Genomic DNA, 24844 nt, shown 5'->3' with positions numbered 1-24844 from the left:
CACTCGTCGCCTGGTTCTGGCCTTTGGGGGAGGCATTTTCTCCGTTTGTGAAAGAATCTGTTTCACTGGCTCCGCAAAAAAAAAAAAAAAATTGACTTGTGATTATCTTTGTCAGAGCAGGACGTTCTAAACTTATTTTCTCACTTTTATGAATTCGGATACAGTTCTCCGATCAGCCCGGAAATAATGACGGCAGAGATTAAATCCGATGAAGTCATTTGGTGGGAGACAGTTAGATGAACGCATCCCTCCGCTCATTCACTGAATAAATAAATCATGGGGTTAGAGCTCAAATAATCAATAATTGAAAAGGGAAAAGGAAGAACCTGAGAGGAGCCGACGAGGGAACAAAATAAGAAGAGCTATTTTCAGGCAAAATGATGAAAGATGATCACCTGCCCTTCTGTTCTCTTTATGTTTACTGGTCACATTTTGCTAGGATTCTTCGACTATTTCTTCACTGCCCCGTAAGTTTTTGAACTGGCACAGGGTCAAAGATGAAATGCTCTCCCTCTTCCCTGAAAATTACTTCTTTCGCTCAAGCTGACGCTGACACAGCCATTGAGCAGGCATCATCCCCAGAGCTGAGCCGTTATTGTCACTGGTCTGTGAGTATGTAGTGTGTTTTCAGCTGCTAAATTTGGAAGTAATTTATTATAGCCATAGATCACTAGGACACTTTGTGTTTTACTTTTGTTTGTTTGTTTGTTCATTCGTTCGTTCGTTTATGGGATTGGTCTTCCCTGTGCCTGATGTAATGAATTTAGCCTTGGGGTTTGCATACGGCATTGCCAATGCTTAAACTGTTTTTCTCCATCCCTTTTTGCCTGGTTCCCTCTTACTAACCTTACAGGACTCAGATTGGATAGCATTTATTTCAAGATTCTTTCCCCGAGCCCCCGTACGTGGCATAGGTGTCCCTCTCAAGTACTGGCATGATACCCAGATCTTCTCTGCTAATGCCACGAAGGGCTAACTTCTCCTGAGCATTCCAAACTGCCCGCGTGGATTATCTTTGCGAATCCTCTCAACTGTCCAGTGAGATAGGCGCAGTTATTAGTCCATTTTATAGATAACGAAACCGAGGCATGGAGGAACTAAGGACAGTCTTCAGGGTTACCCAGCTGAGAAGTGTTTACTGTCTGTGCCTTCCAGGCTGTGACCTCCATGAAGAAGGAACTCATAACCCCCAAGACTGCGGTTAACAGCGTGCCCGTCACAGACTGGCACGTAATGTCTGTCTCTGTCTCTCTGTCTCTCTGTGTCTGTCTGTCTATCTGTCTGTCTGTCTGCCTCTCTCCCCCTCCTCGCTCCCTCCCTCCCTCTTTTGTGTGTGTGTGTGTGTGTGTGTGTGTGTGTGTGTGTGAGATGAATTATAGGGCTACGGAACCTCAGTGTGAGACTCTTTCCACTGCTCATGGCACTCTAAAGTTTATAAATCAAACTCAGAGAGTTAATTATGGCCTCGAAGCTGTCTATATCAAAGTGCTAGCGGTGAGAGCCGGGCTGCCTAATGCAGGTGAACCTGAGGTTACACAGGCGGGACCCACATGCCTTATCCTCCCCCGTTCTCTCAGAGCTTCGTCTGCCAGGCCCCAGGGAAGACTAACCTCCAGACTGTCGTTCTCTGCGGCTGCCTTTCCCCAGCGTATGGCAGGCCAGAGCGGGCCCTGGGAATACGTGGGTGTCTCTGTAGGAACACATATTTATCCCCCACATAGTCAGCCTCCGTCCTTCTTAAGTCACGCGTGATTTGCCTACAAGAGAAACAGAGGAGGAAAAAAATGGCTGCAACTCTCAGGTCCCCGCGGATTTCTGAACTGCTCACCCAAAGCTGCGTCTGAGAGACCATCCATCCCTCAGGGCATGCAAAGCCTCATTTTCAACAACTAGCAAATCCGGCTGAGCCACTGTTGTGATTCCATGAGATTCAGCAGCTCACGGGGAAAGCGAGGACCAGGTACACGTGGGCTGTGGAAAGCTGGGGTTTGCAGGCTCCCTGGGTTCGCACCAGAACCTGGGTTCAAATCCCAGCCCCACTACTTATGAGCTCTGCGAGCTTAGCAAGTCATCCAAACGCCCTGCGTTTTGTTCGCCAGTGGCAGGGATTCCGCCACCAACAGAAAACACAGAAACCCTCCACGAACCCGAAGCAGCAACAGGAGGTGCCATCATAAGGGGCTTTGTCAAAATCTCTCATGAGGTCGAGCATGGTCATTTAACTTCCTGTTCCTCTGAGGCCTGGGGACTTTTGAAGAAGTAATATTCAGCATCTGATGTATGACAGTTGGTCGAAACCTGTCAGTGAGGAAGAAAGATGAAACCCCGCCTCCCAGAGTTCTTGGGGGAAATGCGCAGCCCGTGTGCATTTCCTGTCTCAGTACCTGGCACATGGGAACCCAATATTAGTCCCCTTCTGCCCACTCTGGCTGAAAATGCAAACGTTATCTAGGAAACAGCACATTACAGCATCATAAGTGAGTATACATTCATTTATAGGATGTATTCACGTATCAAAGCCTAAAGCAATGGGATCAGAGCAAGAAAGTTCGCGCGGGGGGTCCAGGAAGGCCCTTAAAGTTTCCGGCTTGGGTATCCCCATAATGAAAAGTACTGAGGTGTTGGAAGGAGGGGAGACTTTGAGCTGAGGCGTGGCCTCAGCAGGCTGGACGCAGGCGTGGAGGGCGGCACTGTGGGCTTGAGGGAAAAGCCTCACCTGCGCCACCTGCAGGACAGATCGAGCGGTGGCGGACCAGCAGGACCTGGAGGCTGATTCCCAGGCTTTGCGATTCTTGCTGCATCATCACCAGTCAACCTAAGAGCTATTTTCTTCTTTGGGTAAAACAACAAAAGCTTTCTGCTTTGAGAGTTTAGTTCCTGGGGAACAAGTAAAGAAAAAAAATACTTACCTGATGATATTTTTCATACCTTTTTCTATCAGCAAGTTTCTCTGAGTGACTTTGTACTATTCAAAAATAATCCATTTAGATCTAACCCAGTTAAGAGTATGAGAAAAGGGAACACACTTTGCGCATCGTCCACAGCACTGCTGGGTGGGGAGGGCTCAAGTGTAAACAGTGTAATAGAGGCACCAAGAATGTCCCCTTTGTCATTGGAAAATTGGTAGAAACAGACCAATGTGTGATTGATGCCATCGCTCTTTCAACCACGGAAGTTGCTTTTAAGAAAAAAAAAACAAATATAAGTTGTTTGTTGAAGCTCAGGCTTATTATAAGTATTCATTATAAATGAGAAATGCTTTCTCAATGCATGGAAATACACACACACGGAATCATAGTAGATAAAATTATTACACAAAGATAGCATATACACATGCCAATGATAACATAAAAACACTTTATGTCATTGATAGAAGAAAAATCAAAGCAATGAAGTTGACTTAATACTTATTGAGTTTCCGATGATCTTACAAATTTGTAAAATTTTTCTCGGTAAATAGTGTCTTCCCACACATGTACATTTAAGGTACATTTAAGATGAGTTTCCTGAGAACATAAATGCTCAAGAGGCATAAGCAGGAGTCGGCAAGGGAGATCTTAATTTGCATATTTCCTGCCTTAAATGCCTGCACTGTCTTGGGTATAAAGTTGCGTTAGTAAGGCTTTTAGTGTTTAATGTGATATGACTTAAACGGTCTCTTTTTTCTAGGGTCTATAAAACCTTTGCTATTAATGGCTGTTACTTCTCATTTTTATCTACCAAATTTACTAAGGAAGTAAAAATATATCGAGGCTCCCATTTGTCTGCTCAAATCTTTTTTGTTCGCTGGCAATAAACTTCGCTCTTCTTAAACCTGGGACGATCCACTTGCAAAGGGACACTGGGTGACTCACCCTAACCGTGGAGCTTGACATAGTGCAGGCCTTCGACTCATCGGCCTGCTTATCACTGTCTTTGATCCTCCAGGCAGCCCTGTGGGACGAGGTGGGGTACAGTTCACAGCCGCTGGAGACACGGAAACCGAGACAGTGGCGAAGCCTCCTCTTCCCTGACTTTGCACAGCTAGGAGTAGTAAAACCCCACCGTAACACCATAAATGAAGTCTAGTGCACTTCGCCAGGAAGGTGCAGATTTGCATTCTTTCCATGTTGTAATCACATAACCAGGATAAACCCATGCAGCTGACCGACCTTCCTGGGCCCTCCAGGGCTCCGGCTGCAGGGTGCAAACCCACCCTCATCCCAGCTATAATTAAGTCAGCACCACTCCAGCTAAAATCTTGACAGGGACGATTCCAGGGCTGGTTGGGGTTTCTTGGAGAGCAGTAAGGAGTCCAGGATTCTCCCAGTTACTTAAAACCCTTTCTTCGGGTTGACCCAGAGAGACTAAGCTGGGAGAATCCTGGGGACATGGAGACCCCACTTCCCTAGACAGGGATGCTGGCCGTTTCCTCACCCGCCCTACCCCTCCCTCGACACGCCCTCTTCTCCCACTGGGAAGGTAGGAATTGTATCACCCACCCCCGTTGGAGAATGGGGGCCGGACGGAGCATGGAACCCACTTCAATCTAACGTGTCGTATCTGAACCATGGAGTTTTAGTGTATTTGCGGAGCCAGATAGAGAAGTCAGCTCTCCTGGTTCCTGGAGCAAAGCCTTCTCCCTACTTTGCTGGCACACCGCCGTCCCCTCCATCAGTATTCCAGGCTGCAGAGGGTGTCAGGCACACCTCCCTCTGCCAGCAGAGTTCTCGCCCAACTCCCTCCTGTGGAAGAGAGAGCGGACCCTTCCAGAATGAGAAGCCTAGTCCCATACCCGCCTTCCCAGATCTGGGGTTATTACTGTGCGCATGTCTGAGAAAAAGGGGTGAGGTGTGGGGGAGTGCCGTATTGTTCTGTAAACGTTTAATATGTTTTACAGGTTGCTGGCTTACTTAACACAGCTCATAAATTCTGCCTGCATCCCACCAGCCACCTGCTTATTCATTATCTCGGTTTAACACATCTTATGAGTTTCATCTATTCTGTTTGTTTTTCTTGTCTTCTGTAGCAGAATTGAATATTCTCAAATCCTACAGCAAACACATAAGCAGAAAAACCTAAGGGAAAAAATGAGATTTAAAAAAAAAAAAAAAGCCACAGAGAAAACATTCGATTTATAGTGGCAGGGGAAATACAAACCAAAACAGAGAGTAGCTGAGTCACAGTAATGGTGGCATTTTGAGCAGAAAGCGGTGGGCACGTCCTGCAAAGGGGTGACGCGGTCCCAGTCACTGGACTTCCATGGTCCTCGACCTTGAAAGTCCTTGCCCCCTTTGGATGAACATGAAAACCTCAACATTTCTTTAACGTTATTTTAAAATTAAAAACTAATTAAAGATATTATCTAAGGGCAAATCACTTCAGAGCAACCATAGCATCGAATACAGGTTTTCAAGCAGCATTTGGCCCTGACTCTTGCTTGCTTCTGCTTCCGCTCCCAGGGGGTCCTCACCTGCCTCCTACAGAGAATTTGACTCTGGAAACTGTGAAGGAAGAATACTCCACGCTTCTCTCTCATTAACTACTTGAAAATGTATCCTCGTTGTGTGTGGTTTTTTTTTTTTCTAATTACAAAGAAGTACATGTTTGTTAAAATAATTCAAACATTGTAGTGATACAATGTAGTCAAGAGCACATAGCGGAGATGACACCATATACCTGAGATAAACTGCTTCCTGCAGCCAGGCACTGAGGTTTCCTGTCAGCCAAGGCAAAAAGGGAACATCGCCTTTAAGAGTTTTTATCCAGACCAGGATTCCCAGGTGACATACAGGACACCCAGTTAAATTCGAATTAAATAATTTTTTAAAAATTATTTAAAAAAATAATTTTTTAAATGTAAGTATGCCCCAAACATTTTGCGGGACACACTTATTCTAAAGACTGTTCCTTACATACCTGAAATTTACATTTTTGCATATTCATTTTATAACTGTGATAAAGTACACGAGATAAAATTTACCATTTTAACCGATTTTAAATGCACAGTTCAGTAGTGTTAAGTATATTCACAGTGTTATGCATCCAATCTCTAGAACTTTTTTATCTTACAAAACTGAATCTATATACTGATTCAACAGCAACTCCCCATTTGCTCCTAACCCCCACGCCTCGGCAGTCTCCTTTCTACTTTCTGTTCCCATGACAACTCTAAAAACCTCATGTAAGTGGAATCATCCAGTACTTATCGTTTTGTGAAACTGGCTTATTTCACTTCGTATACTGTCCTTAAGTTTCATGCATGTCATAGCATGTGTCTGAATTTCCTTCTTTTTTTAAGGCTGAATAGTATTTCATTATATGTACACACCACATTTCGTTTGTTAAAAGTCAAATGTAACGGGGTCATTTGGGTGTTAAATCCGGCAACCCTATTCTGAAAACATCAGTCCAGATAAGCTTTTCCTAGAAATTAGACCAGACCAGAGAAGTTTATTCCAAAGAGGATTTATGAAAGAAATAGTAAGAGGACACAGCTGGCAACATTCTTCTTCTCTGATTTTGCACAAGCCATAGAAATGTGGTTCGGTGAATCCTAATTTTGTCAACAGGCTGAGTCAGCAGTTCTTGAACTGGAGTTTGAGCAAGAGCTGCAGGAAGTCTGTGAGCGCTTTGAAATCACAGGCCATGCTGAGTGTATGTACGTCTTTGTGGGGAAAGGAACCAGAATTAGATTCTCAACGGTATCTGAGACCCCAAGGAAGTCAGGAGGCACCATCTTGTCGACAAGAGCATAACTTTGAATTCAGACAGCAGTTTTGCTGGGGACTTGGGTATTATTACTTTTCAGACAATCGATTTCCTGAATGTCTAAACTAAAATAGGGAGAAAATCTCAGCATATTTAAAAGAGTAGCAAGTTCATCCATCTACTGAAACGTCCCTTCCAAATGAGGGTTGAGTATGAGCTGTCACGTGTTCTGCGTCTTTCACAGAAACTGAATGGAAGCCAGTTTGTGAGTGATAGTGATCTTTATGAATTTTCTGGTGATGGGGAAAGTTAAGAGGCATGTGCTTAAAATGCCGAAGTCCCTTGAAGAGAGAGATTAAGAAAGAGAGCGAGAGAGTGAGACAGAGAATAACGCCTAGGCCATGGATAATCTTACTGCCTGTAGAAAACAAATGCCTTTTAATAATCCCCACTTTATTTTTTCTTTAGAAATCCTTCTTCAATTTACCAACAGCTCTTACCAACGAGCTCAACTGGCCCCAACTCTCTGGTGCAACTGGATTTCTGAACGGGTATGTATGTTTGCACACCCTCGAACCCTTCAATATATCTCTGTACAAACAGACCAGGAGATGAGGCTTGCTCCCAAGATACTGAGATGGGAATTATTAGGAATTGCTTCTAGAACATGAGTGACATACAATAAACCCACCGCTGACCTAAAGCCCGCCATACAGCGGGATGGACTACAGACTGTATTTCATCGGTGCTGGCAAGGAGGAAATATTCCTGCTACCAAGCCTAGGTTGACCTCTGATGGGAAATATACACATCACTAAACTTTTCTGATTCAAGGGACAGAGATGTTTACTTGATGATTTGCTCTCGAGAAATGAATATTTATAAAGGTAATGGCTAAAATTAATAGGCAAGGCTCAAAGTCCTGGCTTTTATGCTCTAGTTTTGAAGGGAGGGACAATGCATGGAGAGTCTAGTGTCACATAAATCAACTTGCTGTGTGTGACTGGGTGTTGACTCGGGGCCTGGGAACAGCCATTCATAATTTTAGCACCCCATTTTTTATTTAGTGGGGGATATCGCATATGATGAATAATTTAATTCTATCTTAACTCGCTTATTTTAAAAGCAGTAGTTATTAAATACTTGCTACCTAATCAGGCACAGATGCTATAGATGTTTTAAAGATAAATAAGGCTTGTCCCATCTCTACAGCCAATTACAATCAAGTAGGACAGATGAGATAAATGTACAAACGATGATAATACGAGACAAATGCGCCAAAAGACAGCTCTCAACACAGAGCCGCAGGGTTTGCTGGAGAAAGAATTCATGGAAATCATCCACAGCCACTTCCTTTTGGGGTGTTAGGCAAGGGGCCCAAATTCTAAAGGATTTAGGAGATTGGGGGTGAGGAAAAAAGTAGAGACGAAACTAGGGAAGATAACCAACCTTCAGGAAATTTTACTCCCATTTATGTAGGAATCACCTGTGAACATAGAGAAAGCAGAGCAGATGCATTATCAAGATCGGGTGTGGGTTTTCAAATTTAATCACGTAAAAACAGTTAGGCTAGTCCTTGGCATTAGTGCAGTAACATCGACAATACCGATAATAGTAAAAGTGACTGACGAGGCCTTCACTCTATGCCAAGCACTTCACTGAGTGTAAGGTGGAGAGTTTCCCATCCCAACTCCTTGTGAGGTAGGTGGTTTTACTTTCTACTTTCTGCGGTTGAGGAAGGTTAAACGGACAAGAAACTTGACCACGTTCACACATTAATAAGTAGTAGAATGTGTTGTCATCTTGGACCAGAGAATAATTCAGTGAGTAAGGGACTCTAGCCCACACCTCCCAACCTTTATGTGCGTTGAGTTCTGCCTGCCTAATGTGGCTCCCGGTGGCCATCGTCCCTTAGTTCAAGAGCGTAGCTGTGGGATGGGAAATGGCCAAGAACCGGAGAAGGCTTTCCCACGCAGAGCTGTGGCACACACTGTATCAGAGGTCGGTCCTGTGTCTGTCCTCGCTCCTAAGGTCCCCATACTCCCAGCAGCCTGGGACCCTCAGGGCCCCATCCTCAGCCTGTCTTCCCTCAGCCACACTGGCTGTTGTTTTTTGTCCCCTGGAACACATCCAGAGATAGCCCGGCTAAAGCGGCATTCTGGAAGAGAGAGTTTTGTTTCTCTCTCTGCCGTCAAAATCGAAATTGAGAAAATAATATTTACGTGCCCTTCCACCCAAATCCAGCGATGTGCAAAGACACCTGGAAGTTTCTCTAAATCAAGGTCGTCATGGCAATAACAGAAGGAATTTGTTGTGAATGAGAAATGAACACAGTTCATTGTACTTTTAATGATGCTTACATTTACTTATAAACCCTATGAAATTCAGCCACCTTTTGACCTAAAAGCCTCACAAAGTTGCCATAGAGGAAATACCAGCCTGATGTTTAAAATTGATTGCCAAATAGTTTAAATCTTCACTGGCATGGTACAAGGAATGGAGGAAGAATCCACTTACCAGGCCCCGCTACACTGCTGAAAACCCGTTTCCTCATCTCTGTCCACTTACAGCTCACAAAATCGTTGCCCCACGACTAAATCTAATTGTTCCAAGAACTCTGCCCAAACTCAGCTCCTAGTCCCAGGCAGCCTCTGCTCAGTTGGTTTCAGTTTTTGTTGGGGCACGGCAAGGGGAACAGTCCCCCTGTTCCTTTCTGCATCCGTTCTGTCCTCAGACCAGGGGGTGACTCCCTTACGGATGTGAAATCCCACTAGCCCTCCAGTCCTGTGGCAGTTTCCACCGGTCATCCCATCCGAGCCCAGCAGGCAGACAGCTCTTCCTTAGAAGAAAGGTCATGGGATGAAAGGGAGGGGAGGAGTTGCAAGTCTTCAGACACGTATGGTTTAAAATTTTCTGTGAAAATCATCTCTATCCCGAGCTGGTCTGTGCCGATTTAGCATCTTCTTGGATCCAGCTCTCTATTCCTATTTACAAAAATGTGCAACCTGCCCTGCAACTAGCTAAGTGTTAACTCAAGTATTGGCCTGATCTGTTGTGTCTCTGAGGAGGTGCATACCGTTCGGGGCCCGCACGTTCTCTCTGTGTGTTTGTGGGGCCCCAAGCTCTCCGCCCACTTCTGTGTACTGTGCCTGCGATTCTTCGCCACGGGGCTGGCATGGGGAAGAATACATTCAACTCCTTTTAATAGGGGTTGTAAGCACGTGTCCCTGTGAGTCCAAATGCTTGTTAACGTGGGGTAGAATTTAGGGATTTCTCTATTCAGCTGGATCTCTAGAAAGTGCCTCCTATTATTTGAGTTCAGCCATGTGCTTTGTTTACAGTGTCCTTTAAAAAAATGCACCTTTGGAAAGTAAGAAGATGCAGTTTGGGAGAGAAGGCGATTGCTTTCCTCTCTTCCATTACACCCATCGTCCCCTCAAAATGCAGTATCTACTTTATGAGATGAACGTAGAGAAATTGAAATCCCACGCGTGCATTAAAAACAAACATAAGCCTTAGTCTGACAAATCTCTATGTTCTTCAGTTCAAGTGACATCGATAAAGGCTGTTGTTCTCTTGACTCTCGGGGCTTCAGAAAATTCAAAAAGCAATAGCCCTTAAAACCACACGTTTTGTTGTGTGTCCCCCTCCCCACCCCACCCCCATGTGATTCAGAAAGCAATTAATTTAAGTTGGTCCAAAATGAAAAAAAAAATCCCTCTCTGAGGTTGGTACCTTGGGGGCTGGAAGCCTGGCAGTACAGAGGAGAACTATAAGTGAGAAAAAATATACATATTTTTTAAAGATTAAAAATAGTACTTCGTGCTCAGATCACCTTCGAAAGCAATTAACTAACAGGAAAATTCCACTGAAGTTGAAGAAGCAAGGCGCAGGAACACGCGGAGAGGGGCGGGGACCAACACCCAGCCGCAGGAAGGGAGGACCGCTAGTTTAAAAGCCACGGCATCCGCGGTTCCGAGCCCCGGGCGTCGCGGCCGCAGTGGAGGAGGAGGGAGGCCGTTTGCCGGTGAACGGGTCCTGGTTCCGCGTGGCCTCCAGTGGGACGTTTAACGTCTCCGGACCTCGCTTAGATGATGCAGTCGCGTTGAGCCTGGCGATCTCCGGCGTTCTCACCAATGTTCAATGTTCCAGTTGAGCGGTTATAGGGCAACGTGATGTTAAAGGCCGCATCCTACTTGATGCTGCTGCTTGATTTAGAAGCTTTGGAGGGAGCGCCCCAGCAAACGTGCTTTTCTCCACTCCTTAACTAGCAGCGCCTCGAAGCAAGACATGGCTAATTTGATGGGCTTGGAACTGTTCTAGGAATCGCGTTTCTCTAGAGCCAGGGCTTCTGTGCAGTAAAGGTCGAGCTCATGCCGGGTGGGCCCTGCACTGTGTGATGTCAGGGGCTCCATCAGCTGTTAATTAAAGTGGATGATCCATCGTTGTCTTTTATGTGTACTATTTCCTCCAGGCAAACCCCAGGGAGGGAAACAGGTGACTCCAAATCCTTAACAAAAATAGCCCCCTGGACCCGACCATATCAAACCTCGGCATTTGTGATTGTCCAAATCCCCTTCTTCTGAAAATGGTTAGAGGAAAGTGGTTACAGGTGCTTCAAAGCTGGGGGGCAGGGGGGCAGGGAGGGAAAACAGAAAGTAAGTAAGAAGCAGAAGTTAGCCATAAAAAGTCACGAAAGCCAGAAGAACCAAAGCAATACCAAAATTACCATGCCAAGCCGGAGGGAAAAGAGTGAGACCGGTGGCTGCAAACCAGATGGAACTTTCTAGAGGGCATGTTGCTCCTTCCGCCTCCGGCTTAAATCTGCTCTTTTGGGCCAGAAGCATAGCAAACTGTTAGAAAGAAATAGACAAAGACATCGTTCTAAGTGGCACAGTAATGCTGTTTGGGCACACCTCAACACACGTCTTTGATGAGGTCGCCTAGAATCTGAGTGTGAGAGGTTATCTATTCTCTCCCACCCAGTAGACGTTTGATGAGAGGACCGTTTTTGAAAAGCAGAGTATAACTGCAAACCAAGTCACTGGGGGCATTAAAAACAGAAAATTGGAGAGAAGGGATTTGCAGCTAAGATTTGCTAACCTAATTTCATATTAAAAAAAAAAAAAAAAAGACATGTAAGTACTAAATGCTAATGGGCTTAATAACCTTATTAAATACATTATTCAAAAATTGCATGCGATATCATGGCAAATGATTAGCCACCTTATAATTATGCTTTGCAAAACAAACAATTAGCCAGATAGTTGGTCGTTTGAAGTTGGGTGAGGCTGATGATAGAGCGGGATAGAGTCCACATCGGGATTCTCCAAGTGTGGTCCATGGGCCCCCTGTGAGCAAGGGGGTGCCTCTGAGACCCTTGCAGAGGGTCCATAAGGGAAAAACTATTTTCACATCGATACTAAAACTATTTGCCTTCTGCACCGTATAGCCATTTGTGCTGATGCTGCTCAGGCAACGGTAGGCAAGGCCGTAGCACCGACCATGTGAGCGGTGGCCGCGGCCCCCATACGCTCCTGGCGCAGAAGAGGAGGGGGGTGGAGATGATCACGCTGAGTGAAATAAGCCAGACGGAAAAAGTTGAAGATCGCATGACGTCACTTATATGTGGGATAAAAAAACTAAAAGCAACAAATGAACAGGACAAACAGAGACTCATGGACGTGGACAATGGACTAGTGGTCACCAGAGGGTAGCAGAGAGGGGAGAGGAAGACGGGGTAACGAGAGTCAGAGATGTGGTGACAGAAAGAAATCTAACCGTGGGAGGTGACACACAGTGTAATTATATATATGCCTCACTGTTAAAGTGTGCAGCTGAAACTTATTGAATTTTGTTCACCAGTGTCACCATAAAAAATTAATTAATTAATTAATTTTTAAAAAAGAATAAATACTTAAACTGGCAAAAAAAAAAAAAGAGGAGAGACTTCTTCCCTTGAAAATGTTGCCTACAAGGCAGAAAAGAAATCATTAATTTTATTAAAGTAAGTACATGATTTTTTAATAATTTCATCTGAAGAAAAGGGAAGTATGCATAAAGCACTTTTGCTGCATAAAAAATATGATGTTTGTCTTAGGGAAAAGCACTTGTGTGAGTGAGCTGAGAGAAGAATTAGTCAGTTTTTCATGGAAAACCATTTTTGTTGAAAAAAAACTGGAAAACAAACTATGGTTATTCAGACTGGGGTATGTGGTAGATATTTCATCCAAAATACATGAAATGAGTTTGTCATTTCAAGAGAAACAAATGATAGCATTGGTTGCTAATCAGAAAATTTGAGCTTTCGAAGAAAAATTTGAATTTTGGAAAACTTGTATCTTCTACTATAAAGTCGACAGCTTCTCAGTACACAAAGACTTTTCTGATGAGATATGTAGTGCGAGCAGCAAATATGATTTTTACTATTGCATCATAAAATGCATCAACATTTGCAATATCTGCATAACTCAGTGAACCAATATTTTCTAAATGACCAGTGGGTGATATATAAAATCATGCATGGGTAAAAGACCCATTCAAGGTACAAGGAGACCAATGCATTTTAATGTCACAAGGTACAAAAAGTTCATTGACATAGTTTCAGATCTCACATTGCAGCTAATCAATCGCTAAGAAACTACCACTTGTCAAGTTTTGGTATAGAATCAAAGAAGGCTATCCAAAGTTATGTAAAAAGAATATTAAAATGCTACTCCCTTTTCCAACTACATGTGTAAGACCAGATTTTCTTTATAGTCTTCCACCAAAACAATGTATCATAATAGACTGAATACGGAAGCAGATATGAGAACCGAGCAGCTTTCTATTAAGAAAAACATTAAAGAGATTTTAAAAAATGATAAAACTATGCCAGTTTTCTCACTAATTGAGGTGGGAGTTGGGAAATATATTTTTTATAGTAAAAAATGTTATTTATTTTAACATGTAATGGGTATTATTATTATCTTAAATGAATTAATAGTATATATTTTTTATAGTAAAAAATGTTATTTATTTTCACATGTAATGGGTATTATTATCTTAAATGAATTAATAATTGTTCTTTGAAATTCCTAAGTTTTAATGTCCAATATACAAATATTGACAGCTATAATTCACATAAACAGTCTCTCTGGGTTTCTCAATAATTTTAAATAGGCCTGAGAGAAAAAAAAAAAAATTTGAGAACTTCTGGCCCAGGGAGTGAGTGCGAAAAAGAAATGTGGCTGAGGACAGAGGCTAGAGGATGGCGACACACAGAAGTTTGGGAAGAGAAGACTAAGAAAGAACAGCCCTCAAAGTAGAAAGAAAACTGGAAGGGTTTAGTGTCCGGGAGGCCAAGTGAAGAAGGCATTTCCAGAGGCAGGTAGCCAATCAGCCAAACACTGCCGGAGGCAGAGGAAGGCGGGAACTGAGTGTGCAGAACGGTGATCACAAGGACGCTTGGACCAGAAACCTTTCAATGGGGAGGAGAGGGAAGCCTGATTGGAGAGAACAGGTTCAGGAGGAGTCGAAGGAAATGCAGCTGGGCAGAAACAACTCCTGACAAGTCTTACTGTGAGGGAGAGCAGAGAAATCGAGCGATGCCTGGTGGGGAATAAAAGATCAGGGAGACCTCATCAGGTGAGAAGGCCCACGGCGTGCTCACAGTGATAGGAAGAGCCAAAGGAGAGAGAGCAGTGGACGAAGGGAGGGTCAGGGTCCGAGAGGAGGCAGGAAGGGCCGGGACGCAGGTGCACGAAGGCAATGCCTGGAGCAGGAAGGACCATCTGTAGACACCGCTCTGGCCAAGCACTCCTCCCGCCACGAGCTGACAAACCTCCGCCTGTGATGATCTCCTCCTTGACTCGACTTATTTTTAAATTTTCAACTTTTTCATTCATTTACTCAAATCATAAACATATTTTCATTTTAAAGAAGTACCTGAGGCACGTAAAGTGAAAAGCCAAAACTCTCCCAATTTCACCCCCTTTCCTGGAAGAAAGCCCTGTGATCAATCTTGTGTGATTTTGTCCAGACCCTCTCTATGTCATCACATGCATATATTTGTACATAAAGAAATAAGTGCTTTGTTGGAATTTTGCCATAAATGACATCATACTGTGCACAGGGTACTATAAATTAATGCTCTGCTCTAACAGTACTTGTCGAAGCCCTTTCTGTTCTCGTGCAATTCTGGATGGCATTTTAGTAGAGCTGTTTTATTCTCCTATTGATGCATAATCCACTTAATTCCAAATCCTCATTATTCCCAATAATGTTGTAATGAATATTCTACAATTCTCTTTATGAATACACAGGTGGATTTCTTCAGCAAAACATTGATAGATCATAATGCGTCCATTTTTAGTTTTTCATAATCCCTCTAAAAAGGCTATCCCAATTTATATTTTCACAAACAATGTATGAAAATACTTGTTTCCCCAAATCCTTGCCAATAGTGGGTACTGTCCACCTTCTTCATTTTTTCTTCTTTAACAGTATTTTATTTGTGTTCTAATATGGAACCTCTTGATTACTGGTGAGTTTGAGCATCATAGGCATTTGCCCTTATCTTTGTCTTATCTAGTTACCCCCTGTTCATGCTTCAGCTCTCACCACTCACAGGTCAGTTCCTTTATCCAGCCTCTTCATACAAACCCTCATCTGCCTGGACGACTGTCTCTTGTGCTTCTCCAATACCAATGTCACCTCACCTGTCATAACTGATTACTCATGCTCTCCCCACTCCTCCCACCCCACACCAGACTCTGAGCATCTCGAGTGCTCGACTCTGCTCTGTAGCCCCAGCCCCTGGTACAGCACGTGGCACCATGATAGGTACTCAATGAAAGAATCACTGAATAAGTTCATAACGTATCACTTTACATTTGTAGAGTCTTTTACGATCAAGAAACTTTCTTTCCCCGCATTTTCTCAGGCTGCTTAAATCAAATCAGATCTGCAGGAATTAACATTTCAGGGAAAACACTAGGAGTATAAACAAGGGAACAGGAATACAAACAGCATGAAATGAATCACCAGCTTCATGACATGATAGGCATAAAAATCAATTTCTTGGACTTAAGCCCTCGGACTCCTAAGTGTGTTCGATAATAAATGTTCTACAAGAATTGAGCAACATTCATTAAAATAGTAAAATAATCTCATAGTCAACGAATTGAAGAAAATAAATTTAAAGTAAAATGATCGATTCCATAGCCAGGTAGAAAGACTAAAACAAAGGCGAGATCTGCTAACAAGTGAATTTGGTCAGTAATAGATAAATCAAGCCTCTATGTGAATGTTTGTCCACAATGATATAATTTTGCAATCTTGATTGATCAGAGTAAGTTTGAAAACCTCTAAATTTCTCTAGTAGAATTCGTGTAACCAAGCGAACCTGATGTTTAAGACCATCCAATACTCAAATACAGATCACAGAGATAAATCATCCGTATTATTCAAAATCCGCTCAGTGAAATACTAGTTCCACAGGATGTTAAAGGGTATTGCATACATTTTTTTTAAAAAAGATTTCTAGGTCAAATATGTTTTAGAAATGCTCACTTAAATAAAGGAAAACAAGTTTATTCACTATAAGGCTTATCAGAGCCTTTAATAAGCCAAAAAGCTTTGTATATCTCCAAAGTATAATATGAAACATTTTGTAAACTTATTTGACCACAGAACTATGTGAAATCTGTGCACGTGCATTTTATGAGAAAGATATAGCTCAAGAAATTAGTGTTTCATAGAACGTCCTTTGAGAAATGGTGTTTAGATGATTAAAGCAATCTTCTATGTCACAACCGATCTTTTCAGATTTATAAGCATCCACGGTCTTAAATCTCTGTTTTATCACAGTTTGTTTACCCTGATACAGTGGCCTAGAATCAAATCTGAGACTGAGAAAAGCAAGGATGGAGAGATGTAACTGCTCCAAGCTCAGGGTAGGGCAGAGGAAGGAATCTTAGTGGGAGGTTAACGTAACAGGTAAGAAGCCTTGTCTGAGTACAACAGCTCATGAATTATTGAACACAATGCCTGTGCAGTCTGTTTTCTTGTACTATTTTGCTGCTCCAAATTCAAAATCTGTCGTGCTGTCTTGCTAATCTTTTCATGTCTGAACTCCCAGGACCTCCTCTAGAGTCATCCTCACCCTTGCACACACCCCTGCATAATTAGCCCACAGCCAATCTCTCTGAATGCACAGCAGATCATGTTCTGCATGTTTATCTCTCTCTGAGGCTGAAATCTTGGTTGCTCTGTGACACAGAGTTCTGAGATGTGGCTAGTATCAAAAGACTAGAAGGAATTTTAAAAGTTCTTTAATCTATCTCCCTGGCTTCATGCTGGCCTGACCTCCATCCACATCAGAAAGAAAACTGTCCACCCTCTTCTTAAAACTTCGTAGTGGCGGTCCCTGGATAAAGACTGTCTAGTCTCTGCATTATCAAATTTTATCCTAATGCACGCCTCTGCCCTAACCCTTCACATCGAATGCTACCATTTATCTCTCGTTGACACCGCTGCTAGCCTTCCCAGCCTGTCTTTTTTGTGACTTATTTATTCCCTAAGAGTCAACTCCACTGGGCCTCAGAATTTATACCCAGACTAGCTATGCCTCTGGAGAGAGTCAACAATAGCCTCAGGAACATCAACGGCACCTGATACGTCGCTGTTGCTTGAATAATATCATACCTGGCTGACCCCTCGAACCTCTGACATGCGAAGGCTTCTGGGAAACTGTTTCGCTGCCTCTCTCCAAATAGGTTCTGCTCCGAGTCCACATAGGAGGTGATCATTTTTCCACTTCTAAATCGACCCCTTTCATTTGTCTGCATTATTCCTGAGGCTCATTCTTGATTTGATTCTTTGTTTGATTTTGTTTTTCTTTTAGTCATAGCGAGATGGAGGGAGTGGGAAGCTGGCATGAGAAAGCTCTCAGAGAAAGTGATTTTTTGTGTTACCTGAGCCCATGTTGGGGAAAGCAATTTGTAGACGTTCCGTCTGAGATTCACCCATCTTAAACTTGGGTGTTAGAAATCAAAATCCGACCAATCAAAATGCCTGTACTTCCTGGGCCCTGCAGTAAGTACATGGAGCTAATAAAACTGGGAATTTAATATAATGCACGTCCAAGCCGGCTCCCAGTACCTGAGGCACCAGGGAAGGCACGAGGTAGAGAACTTTCAAGCACCCCTCCCGTGCACCCCACAGGTTGTAGGACTGAAGCCATCCCCTTATACCAGCCCATGGGACTGGGTCGTGATGCACAACAGAGGGAAGAAGACACAGAAAAATCGCTCTGGGAAGCCCTCGTCCAACAAGGGAGAGGGGAGCAGGAGGAGGGGTCTAAAACCAGAGCGGCCATTGCTGCTAACCTCGCTATGCACAGTATCTCAGTTTACCCCGTTAATTCAGGTTCCGCTGACCCTGTACACAGATAACTTCCTATTAAGCCATCTTCTTGATTCGTAGGCTTCTCAGAACACTGTGTTACAGGCTTCTCAGAACGCTGTATTGGTCTGTCTGTCTTCTTGGGAATCCCTGAGCACTCCACGACAAATTCGATTCTAGAATTTATAAGAGAGATTATATATTTGAGGTGGGGGATGGGGTGAAAGAAAACACTATCTGATCACATGAGATTCTTCCTAGTGCCTACTTACTACAAAGCCTTAATCCCAAAACTCGTGATGCTATTTCCGGTCAGAAATGTTAATGAAACTATTCGCCGATGGTAAAGATTTCTGGATTCTTATAATGAAACGTGCAACTAACTGTATCCATAATATTAATAATCCACACTACTTACTCTCCGTGAGCAGGTCGTGAGCAATGTAATATTTCGGTACATAAATTCCATTTTTAGAATTATCAAAAATACACGTATGGCTAACTATTGGTAACAGTTACTTTCCCAAAGGAAAGTAATCCCTCTTTATTGACCATGAAATTATTTTAGTATTGAACTCAGATCTAAGGTCCGTTTCCCATCTGCTTTTTCGAAATAGAATAAAACAGTCCAGGCAGATGGGGGGCATAAACAATGCAGTCTGTAATCAGTTCAGGCTTCTGGGTGAGGCAGCAGATTGAACAAAGCATTTACTTCTCTCCCTTGAGAAACCGTGAGAAAGCGACAATAAAGGAATTTGTCCACAAAGACAAAGAAAACAGGAAGAGCCAACAGCCACAAAATATTGGGAGCCAGAAAGCAGAAGGACAAGTGGTAATTGACTTCGTCAGCTCAGTAGAGCTTCGTCCTGAACTGGCAGGAGGAGTCGCCAAGCAGCGGGAGCACTGCAGGACTGGGAACTGGCTACAGGCGGCCGCTCTAGAAAGGAGGCCGAGGTTACACACAGGAGCATCGGTTGAGAGATTGCCAAGGAAGCAGTTAGATCCCTTCCCAGTTCTGCACAGGTGGGCAGCTGCTCCTCCTCACTCTCGTATAGGACCAGAGCTTTCTTCTCTGGAGAGGCTGACATCAAGGGCTTCTGGGCTGGGAGGCACCAGACATACGTGGAGAGAGGAACACCCTATAAAACACATGCATGCTGAATGCTGGGGACCACATGCCCCCAGCCCCAGAGTGTCGGCGACCCAGCTGGGGACTGGGAGATCCTTTCCCGGGGGATCTGCACATCCCAAGAGGAAAACCCCAAAGGCATGAACAACAGGGGTTCCCCAAGAAAGGCCCAGCCCGCCAACAGTGAGGTCCTAGTCAGCGAGTCACACCCAGGGGCCCACTTTCCCATCAGCTTTTGAATTTTCAACCAGTTTCCACTTTTAAATATAAGCCAACACGCAGCCCAGGCATCTGAGAGAAACTTTGAACGTGAAGACAATATGAAAACAAAGAAAAAAGACAACTTCGAGAAAACAGACTTTGGCTTTGTTTGCTCATGGGGAAAATTTAAAAGCTTTAATTAATAGCCTACTTATAAAAATAACTAAAATTAATATCTTCAAAGAGATAAGAGACAACATTTTATTTGTGTAACAAGAACATTATGCTAAAATTAAAGAAATATTCAAAGAACAGAAAAAAGATGTCTTGAAAATTATACTAGAGACATAGGGTGATTGTCATAGAAAGGTTGAAATACTGAGTTGAGAATATCACCCAGAAAATAGAGAAAAAGACAAAGAGATGGAAGATAGGATGCGAAAACTGGAAATCGTGGAGACCAAGTCAAAAAATAAAAACTTTTTCAGATATACGAATTCTAGGAAAAATAACAATGTTACTTCCCACACATCCTTCAAAAGTTACTAAAAAGCTCTCCATCAAAAACAAGGACAGTGTGGCCTTCCAGGAAACAAGAAATCTAACAAGCCACGAAGAGGTGGACAGAACCCCCAGGATGGGGAGGAAGGGCCCTCCCGGGATATCTCTGCCACGCAGCGGGGTGAGAGGCCGGCAAGTCTCCGGAGAGATTTTCACACACGCAGAAGTGAAATGAATAAGCTACCTGATAAATCGGAGCGTGCCGAAAAGGGACCAAACAACTATAAAAGATGTGAGGGCGAACTGATGATAAATACTTAAAAAATTAAGCAAAGAAACAATAGGCAGCTATTAACTCCAGGGAAATAGAAGAACTGCGAAGGGAAGGAAAAGCAATCTTAAATCAACTGTGAAGAGCTAAGTCCTCCTCTTGGTAGCGGAGAAATGAATAGATAACACCAAAGACTAACGATCTAGAAGTAGCCTTGGAAGTGTGTTGCTTAGAGACTGGAAGAAAATACCAAAAGACTTAGTTAAGGTGGACATTGGTTGAGGCTGGGCATGGAGATGGGAAGGGAGGGGGGGTGAGGTGTTGCCTCAGGTAAACGGGCTCTGTAAGGCCCCCGTGGCCTTGAATCTTTGTCCCCTACGCCTTTCGGTGAGGCTCGGTCTGGCCGCTCTAATCCTAGTTTCCCTGCCTGCCTTTTCTTACGGCTCACACCACCTTCTAGCATCCTCTATGGTTTGCTTGTTCGTGATGTTTAGTGGGTTTTGTTTGTTTTTTTGTTTTGTTTGTTTGTTTCCGGCTAGAATGTCAGCAACACAGGGGTGGAGGTCTTTGTTGTTTTTTATTTATCGATATGACCCAGGTGCCTAGAACAGAGCCTGGAATCTAGTTAGTCTCAATTAACATCACCCGGTAAAATGAACTAGATTGTTTGTTTGTTTGTTCGTTTGTTTGTTTTTTAACTATGTGCATGCGTAGCTTCGGTTTTACAAAGTAAAATAAGTCATTTACCAAAAATGAGTAGCTTTGGTTTTACAAAGTAAAATAAGTCAAAAAAATCCCATACTTGAAATATTGCTCAGACAACTTAGTCTTCTATTAAGAAATATTATAACTTTTCTCAGACCTCAAAAAGACTGCCACTTACAGTGCATCCCAGTGTCCAGGCCTGATACACACTTACCTTTCTGCTTCACTGAGATAATTGTCAAACAGTATCATACAATGAGCGAGACTTAGGTAACACTTCCAAATTAGCAGTGATTTATGCAAGGTTGTGAGACATAAAGTTATAACGAAAAGAAGATACATTTGAGGAGTGATCCAATACTTCTGAGTGTGATCATTATTCATTAGTTTATACCCGGTCTTATTTCAAAAAGGATTTCAGGAAGCCTATTAAAGTATAGAGACTATAACATTCAATTACATTTAAATTAAATTAAACCTTGGCCAAAAAAGCATAGAAAATCAAAGATGGGACGAAGAAGAGCCAAGAAAATGGCTTCAAATATGTGCAATCATGGCCTGACGCTGGTCACAAATTTCTCTCTTATCTCTGTGTCTATTAGTATTAGATTCAGTGATAAGTAACAAAGAGATTCAACATGTGGGTGGTTACATAAGATGATACAGGAGTTTATTTCTCTCGAATGTAAAAGTTCAGATATGTGCAGTCCAGGTCCAGTATGGGAGCTCGATCTACTGAATTTCGAGGTCCCTCCAGCTCACTGCTCTGCCTTCCCAGTATAGAACTTATCCCCACAGTCTAAAACGGCAGCAGAATGGAGCAGGAGGACAAAGAGTGAGCACGGGGCCACCTGCCAATCGTTTCCTAAGAAACATTCCCAGAAACTGCTGCGAAATAATTCCCCTTTTATCTCACCATCCATACCTAAGTAAAGAGGCCAATCCCAGCAGGTGAAGCTGGGTAAAGCAGTCATCCTTCTGGGCAGACACATGTCCTAGTCAAAGTTCTGTTAAAATGGACCAAGAGGAGAGATGGATGTGAAGGACGTGAGCATCTGCCACGGCATCACGGCGACTGAAAGGGGGAAGGGAATGGGGTCGGGTTCAAAATAACGGAGACTGTAACGAGGACCAGTTAGTTGCTCGAGGGACTTAAAGTGGCTTTGGGTAAACGAGATTAAAGAGGGACGACTCGGGAGGCCTTCCCGACAAGAAAGAGTTCGATCTTGCCACATCCACGCGACCCGTTCCGTAGGACCGTCCCTTATCACGGCTCTTACGCTGACAGTTTAGGAAAGATGTGTCTGCAGAGGTTTGAGTTTCCAAGTTCATCTTCGCCACGGTTTTTAAAAACCTTAAGAAAAACATGTTCTGTTGATCTTATTTGTTTCAGAATTAAAGAAAACTCTCTCTACCTCCGTTTACGAGAAAGAAACCACTGCAATCACAGAGACTACCAGAATCTTTCCAAAAATGGTATGTAGCCTTCCGCTTACGCGTCACCGAGGCGCCTTTAATGACGGATTTCATTTCTGAAGTGCCACGAAAGCTGAGGATTAGATAACGAGGACCACGGGACAAAATGAATCGTCTCCCTTTCCAACGCCATGGCCCTTTCAGAGAGAGGGGACCTTGGCTTGGGGCCTTTTCCCCACTGCGAAAGAGGACAAGAACAAGACACAGTCAGGCGCAGGCGAGGGCGCAGGTCGGTCGTCCAACAGGTTCTAGAAAGGCCCCGGTGCGGGGTGATCAAGGCCCAGGAGGAAGGACCTAAGTAACCATTAGCAGAACAGGAGCTGAGCCAAATCAAGGTCATTGCAAAGACTCCGCCCCCTCCACTCGTGTAAAGTCTGCCACATTTCTACCAGGGTCGGAATTTTAGGAAAAACAGCGAAGTGGCTGAAATCCCCAAAGCCGTTAAGGAAAGGAACGTGTTTCTAGAGTGTCGTGGAGGCTTGCGGGTGTCCATCAGCTTCCCAGGTTGCCCAGGATAGCTGTGTCTTCGGGGCTGGCTTCTTACCCGTGGGGTTCTCACTTCCCACCCGGGACCCAGATTCAAGCCATGGCCACAAGATTTTGGTGAAACTCCTGATTGATACGCCATGGCCTGGCCAGTGCCTACTGAACTGCCAAGTCATGTCCTGTGACACCATAATGCAGAGATGGCAAACAGGGTGTGTGTCACCACTCCATCTTCCTAAGCCCAGGGAAGATATTTCTGATCGACCTTGACATTCTTGTCTGCTATACCCAGAATTGCCCCAGCGGTTCTCACGACACAGCACATCTGACAATCACCATCAACAGATTAGACGTGGCACATAAAGGTAAAGCTATTTTCCATCCCGGGCCACCTCTGATTAACGAGGATGCTGAGGAATTTTCCAAGCAGTGCGACTTTTAACTACATATAATGACCTACACATTTCTTACAACGTACACTCTACACAAAAGGTTCTATTCTAAGAACAAAACAGACGTTTCACTAATAAAATAACAGCCGATATCTATTGATCTCTCACAAGAGCTAAGCATACTTACGTATACTATTTCAGCTAGTCCTTTTAACAAACTGAAAGTCGAATATTATTATAGTTCTTCAGTTCCAAGATGCCACTGATTGTAACAGCTCTGAGAGGAAAAATTACAAAGCACACATTGATTACCACACTCAACCCAATATTAAATTTGTTAAAATACATTTCTCAGAATTGAGGAATTGTAATGATGTCCCCACTATAACAGTTGGGAAAACAGAAGCATACACAGACCGAGAACCTGGTCCTAGATCGCAGAGACAGTAAGTAGCAAGAGTTGGAATTTTTTCCCAGCTCGTCTGGCTCGGCCCAGACACCAACAAAGATAAGACGGTCACTGGCCTACGGTCTGAGATCACCTACAGGAGGAGGTCGGCCTCGCCTCTCCGCGTGTGAACACGACCAGCAGTTTACAGGGAAGCTGTCATCGAACCTGGCCGGGAATCATCAAAGCGACTATCGGCCCCTCGCTGCACTTGCTCTTCTCCTTCAGTGAGAAATTCACAGGCCCAGAGCTGTGGGAAGCCCCCTGTCAACGCAGCCCGGGCTGTCGAAACCGAAGAACAAAACCCCCTGCATGCGATACTCTGCGGTTCTAGAAAACGATGGTTGCACGCTTATAGATTTTTGTTTAGGAAGATAGAACACTGCCAAAAGAAATCCTGGGACGTACAGTTGGACAGGATAGTTTAACTTCTACTACATTTTTTAAAATAACTGAGGAAAAACAGCTGTACATAGAAAACACACCCAAATCATGATGTTTGACAAATTATAGGTGATTGCTTTGAGTTTTTTACTTTTCTGTTTCCCAAAGATTTTCTTTTTAGATAGAAATATCCTTTAAAAAAAAAAAAAAAAAACTAGAAATAAATAACGGCGTCTAGGAACGGTACAGGGCTGGCCCGAGGTCCCACAGCTGAGGGCATCGGCTCAGCACGAGGGATAAGCAATAGCATTCGCCCCTGTCACAGTCTGCGAGCTGCTCACTCCACGTGCCTGTGACACCTTCTCTTCTCTCTCCACGAGACCCGAACGTGTCAACTCAACATCACTGTCTACCCACAACGAATACAGCGACCTTTCGTAAAATCCAAAAGACCGAAGTGACACACTCCAAAAAGTCCGCGGTACCATTTATAGGAGATGTCTCTCCTTTTGTGGTATGCCATCTCGACAATAGTCTTTCAAAATTCCGAACGTGGAGATCAAAAGGGGGGACGGAGGGACTGGAGGAGAGCCTGCTCGTGAAAAACCAAGCGTGTCAAAATGTGCGCAAAACCTGTGGCTTCCGTGAGGCTTTTGTCTAATGAATAGTTGTCGGGAGGGCAGGAGAGACTATTGCCTTGCTTTTCTTTAAATTTGCAACCCTTAGAAATAGAGGGAACGTACACTTTGTCGAGTAGGACTTCTTAGAAGATGCCG

The 24844-nt window shown here is 43.7% G+C and overlaps 1 protein-coding gene across 1 annotated transcript in view; it reads left to right on the top strand.

Moving 5' to 3' along the window:
• The window catches only part of AOAH (acyloxyacyl hydrolase), a 131908-nt gene that overhangs the window by 63867 nt on the left and 43197 nt on the right, over positions 1-24844 (top strand). Inside the window, exons 12-13 of the mRNA XM_006912066.3 lie at positions 7159-7241; positions 22276-22358. Coding sequence (XP_006912128.1) covers positions 7159-7241; positions 22276-22358 — 166 coding nt within the window. The remainder of the gene's footprint in view (positions 1-7158; positions 7242-22275; positions 22359-24844) is intronic.

The sequence above is a fragment of the Pteropus alecto genome, unplaced genomic scaffold, assembly GCF_000325575.1.
Source record: "Pteropus alecto unplaced genomic scaffold, ASM32557v1 scaffold21, whole genome shotgun sequence".
Lineage (NCBI taxonomy): Eukaryota > Metazoa > Chordata > Mammalia > Chiroptera > Pteropodidae > Pteropus > Pteropus alecto.
This window is presented reverse-complemented; position numbering and strand designations above follow the sequence as displayed.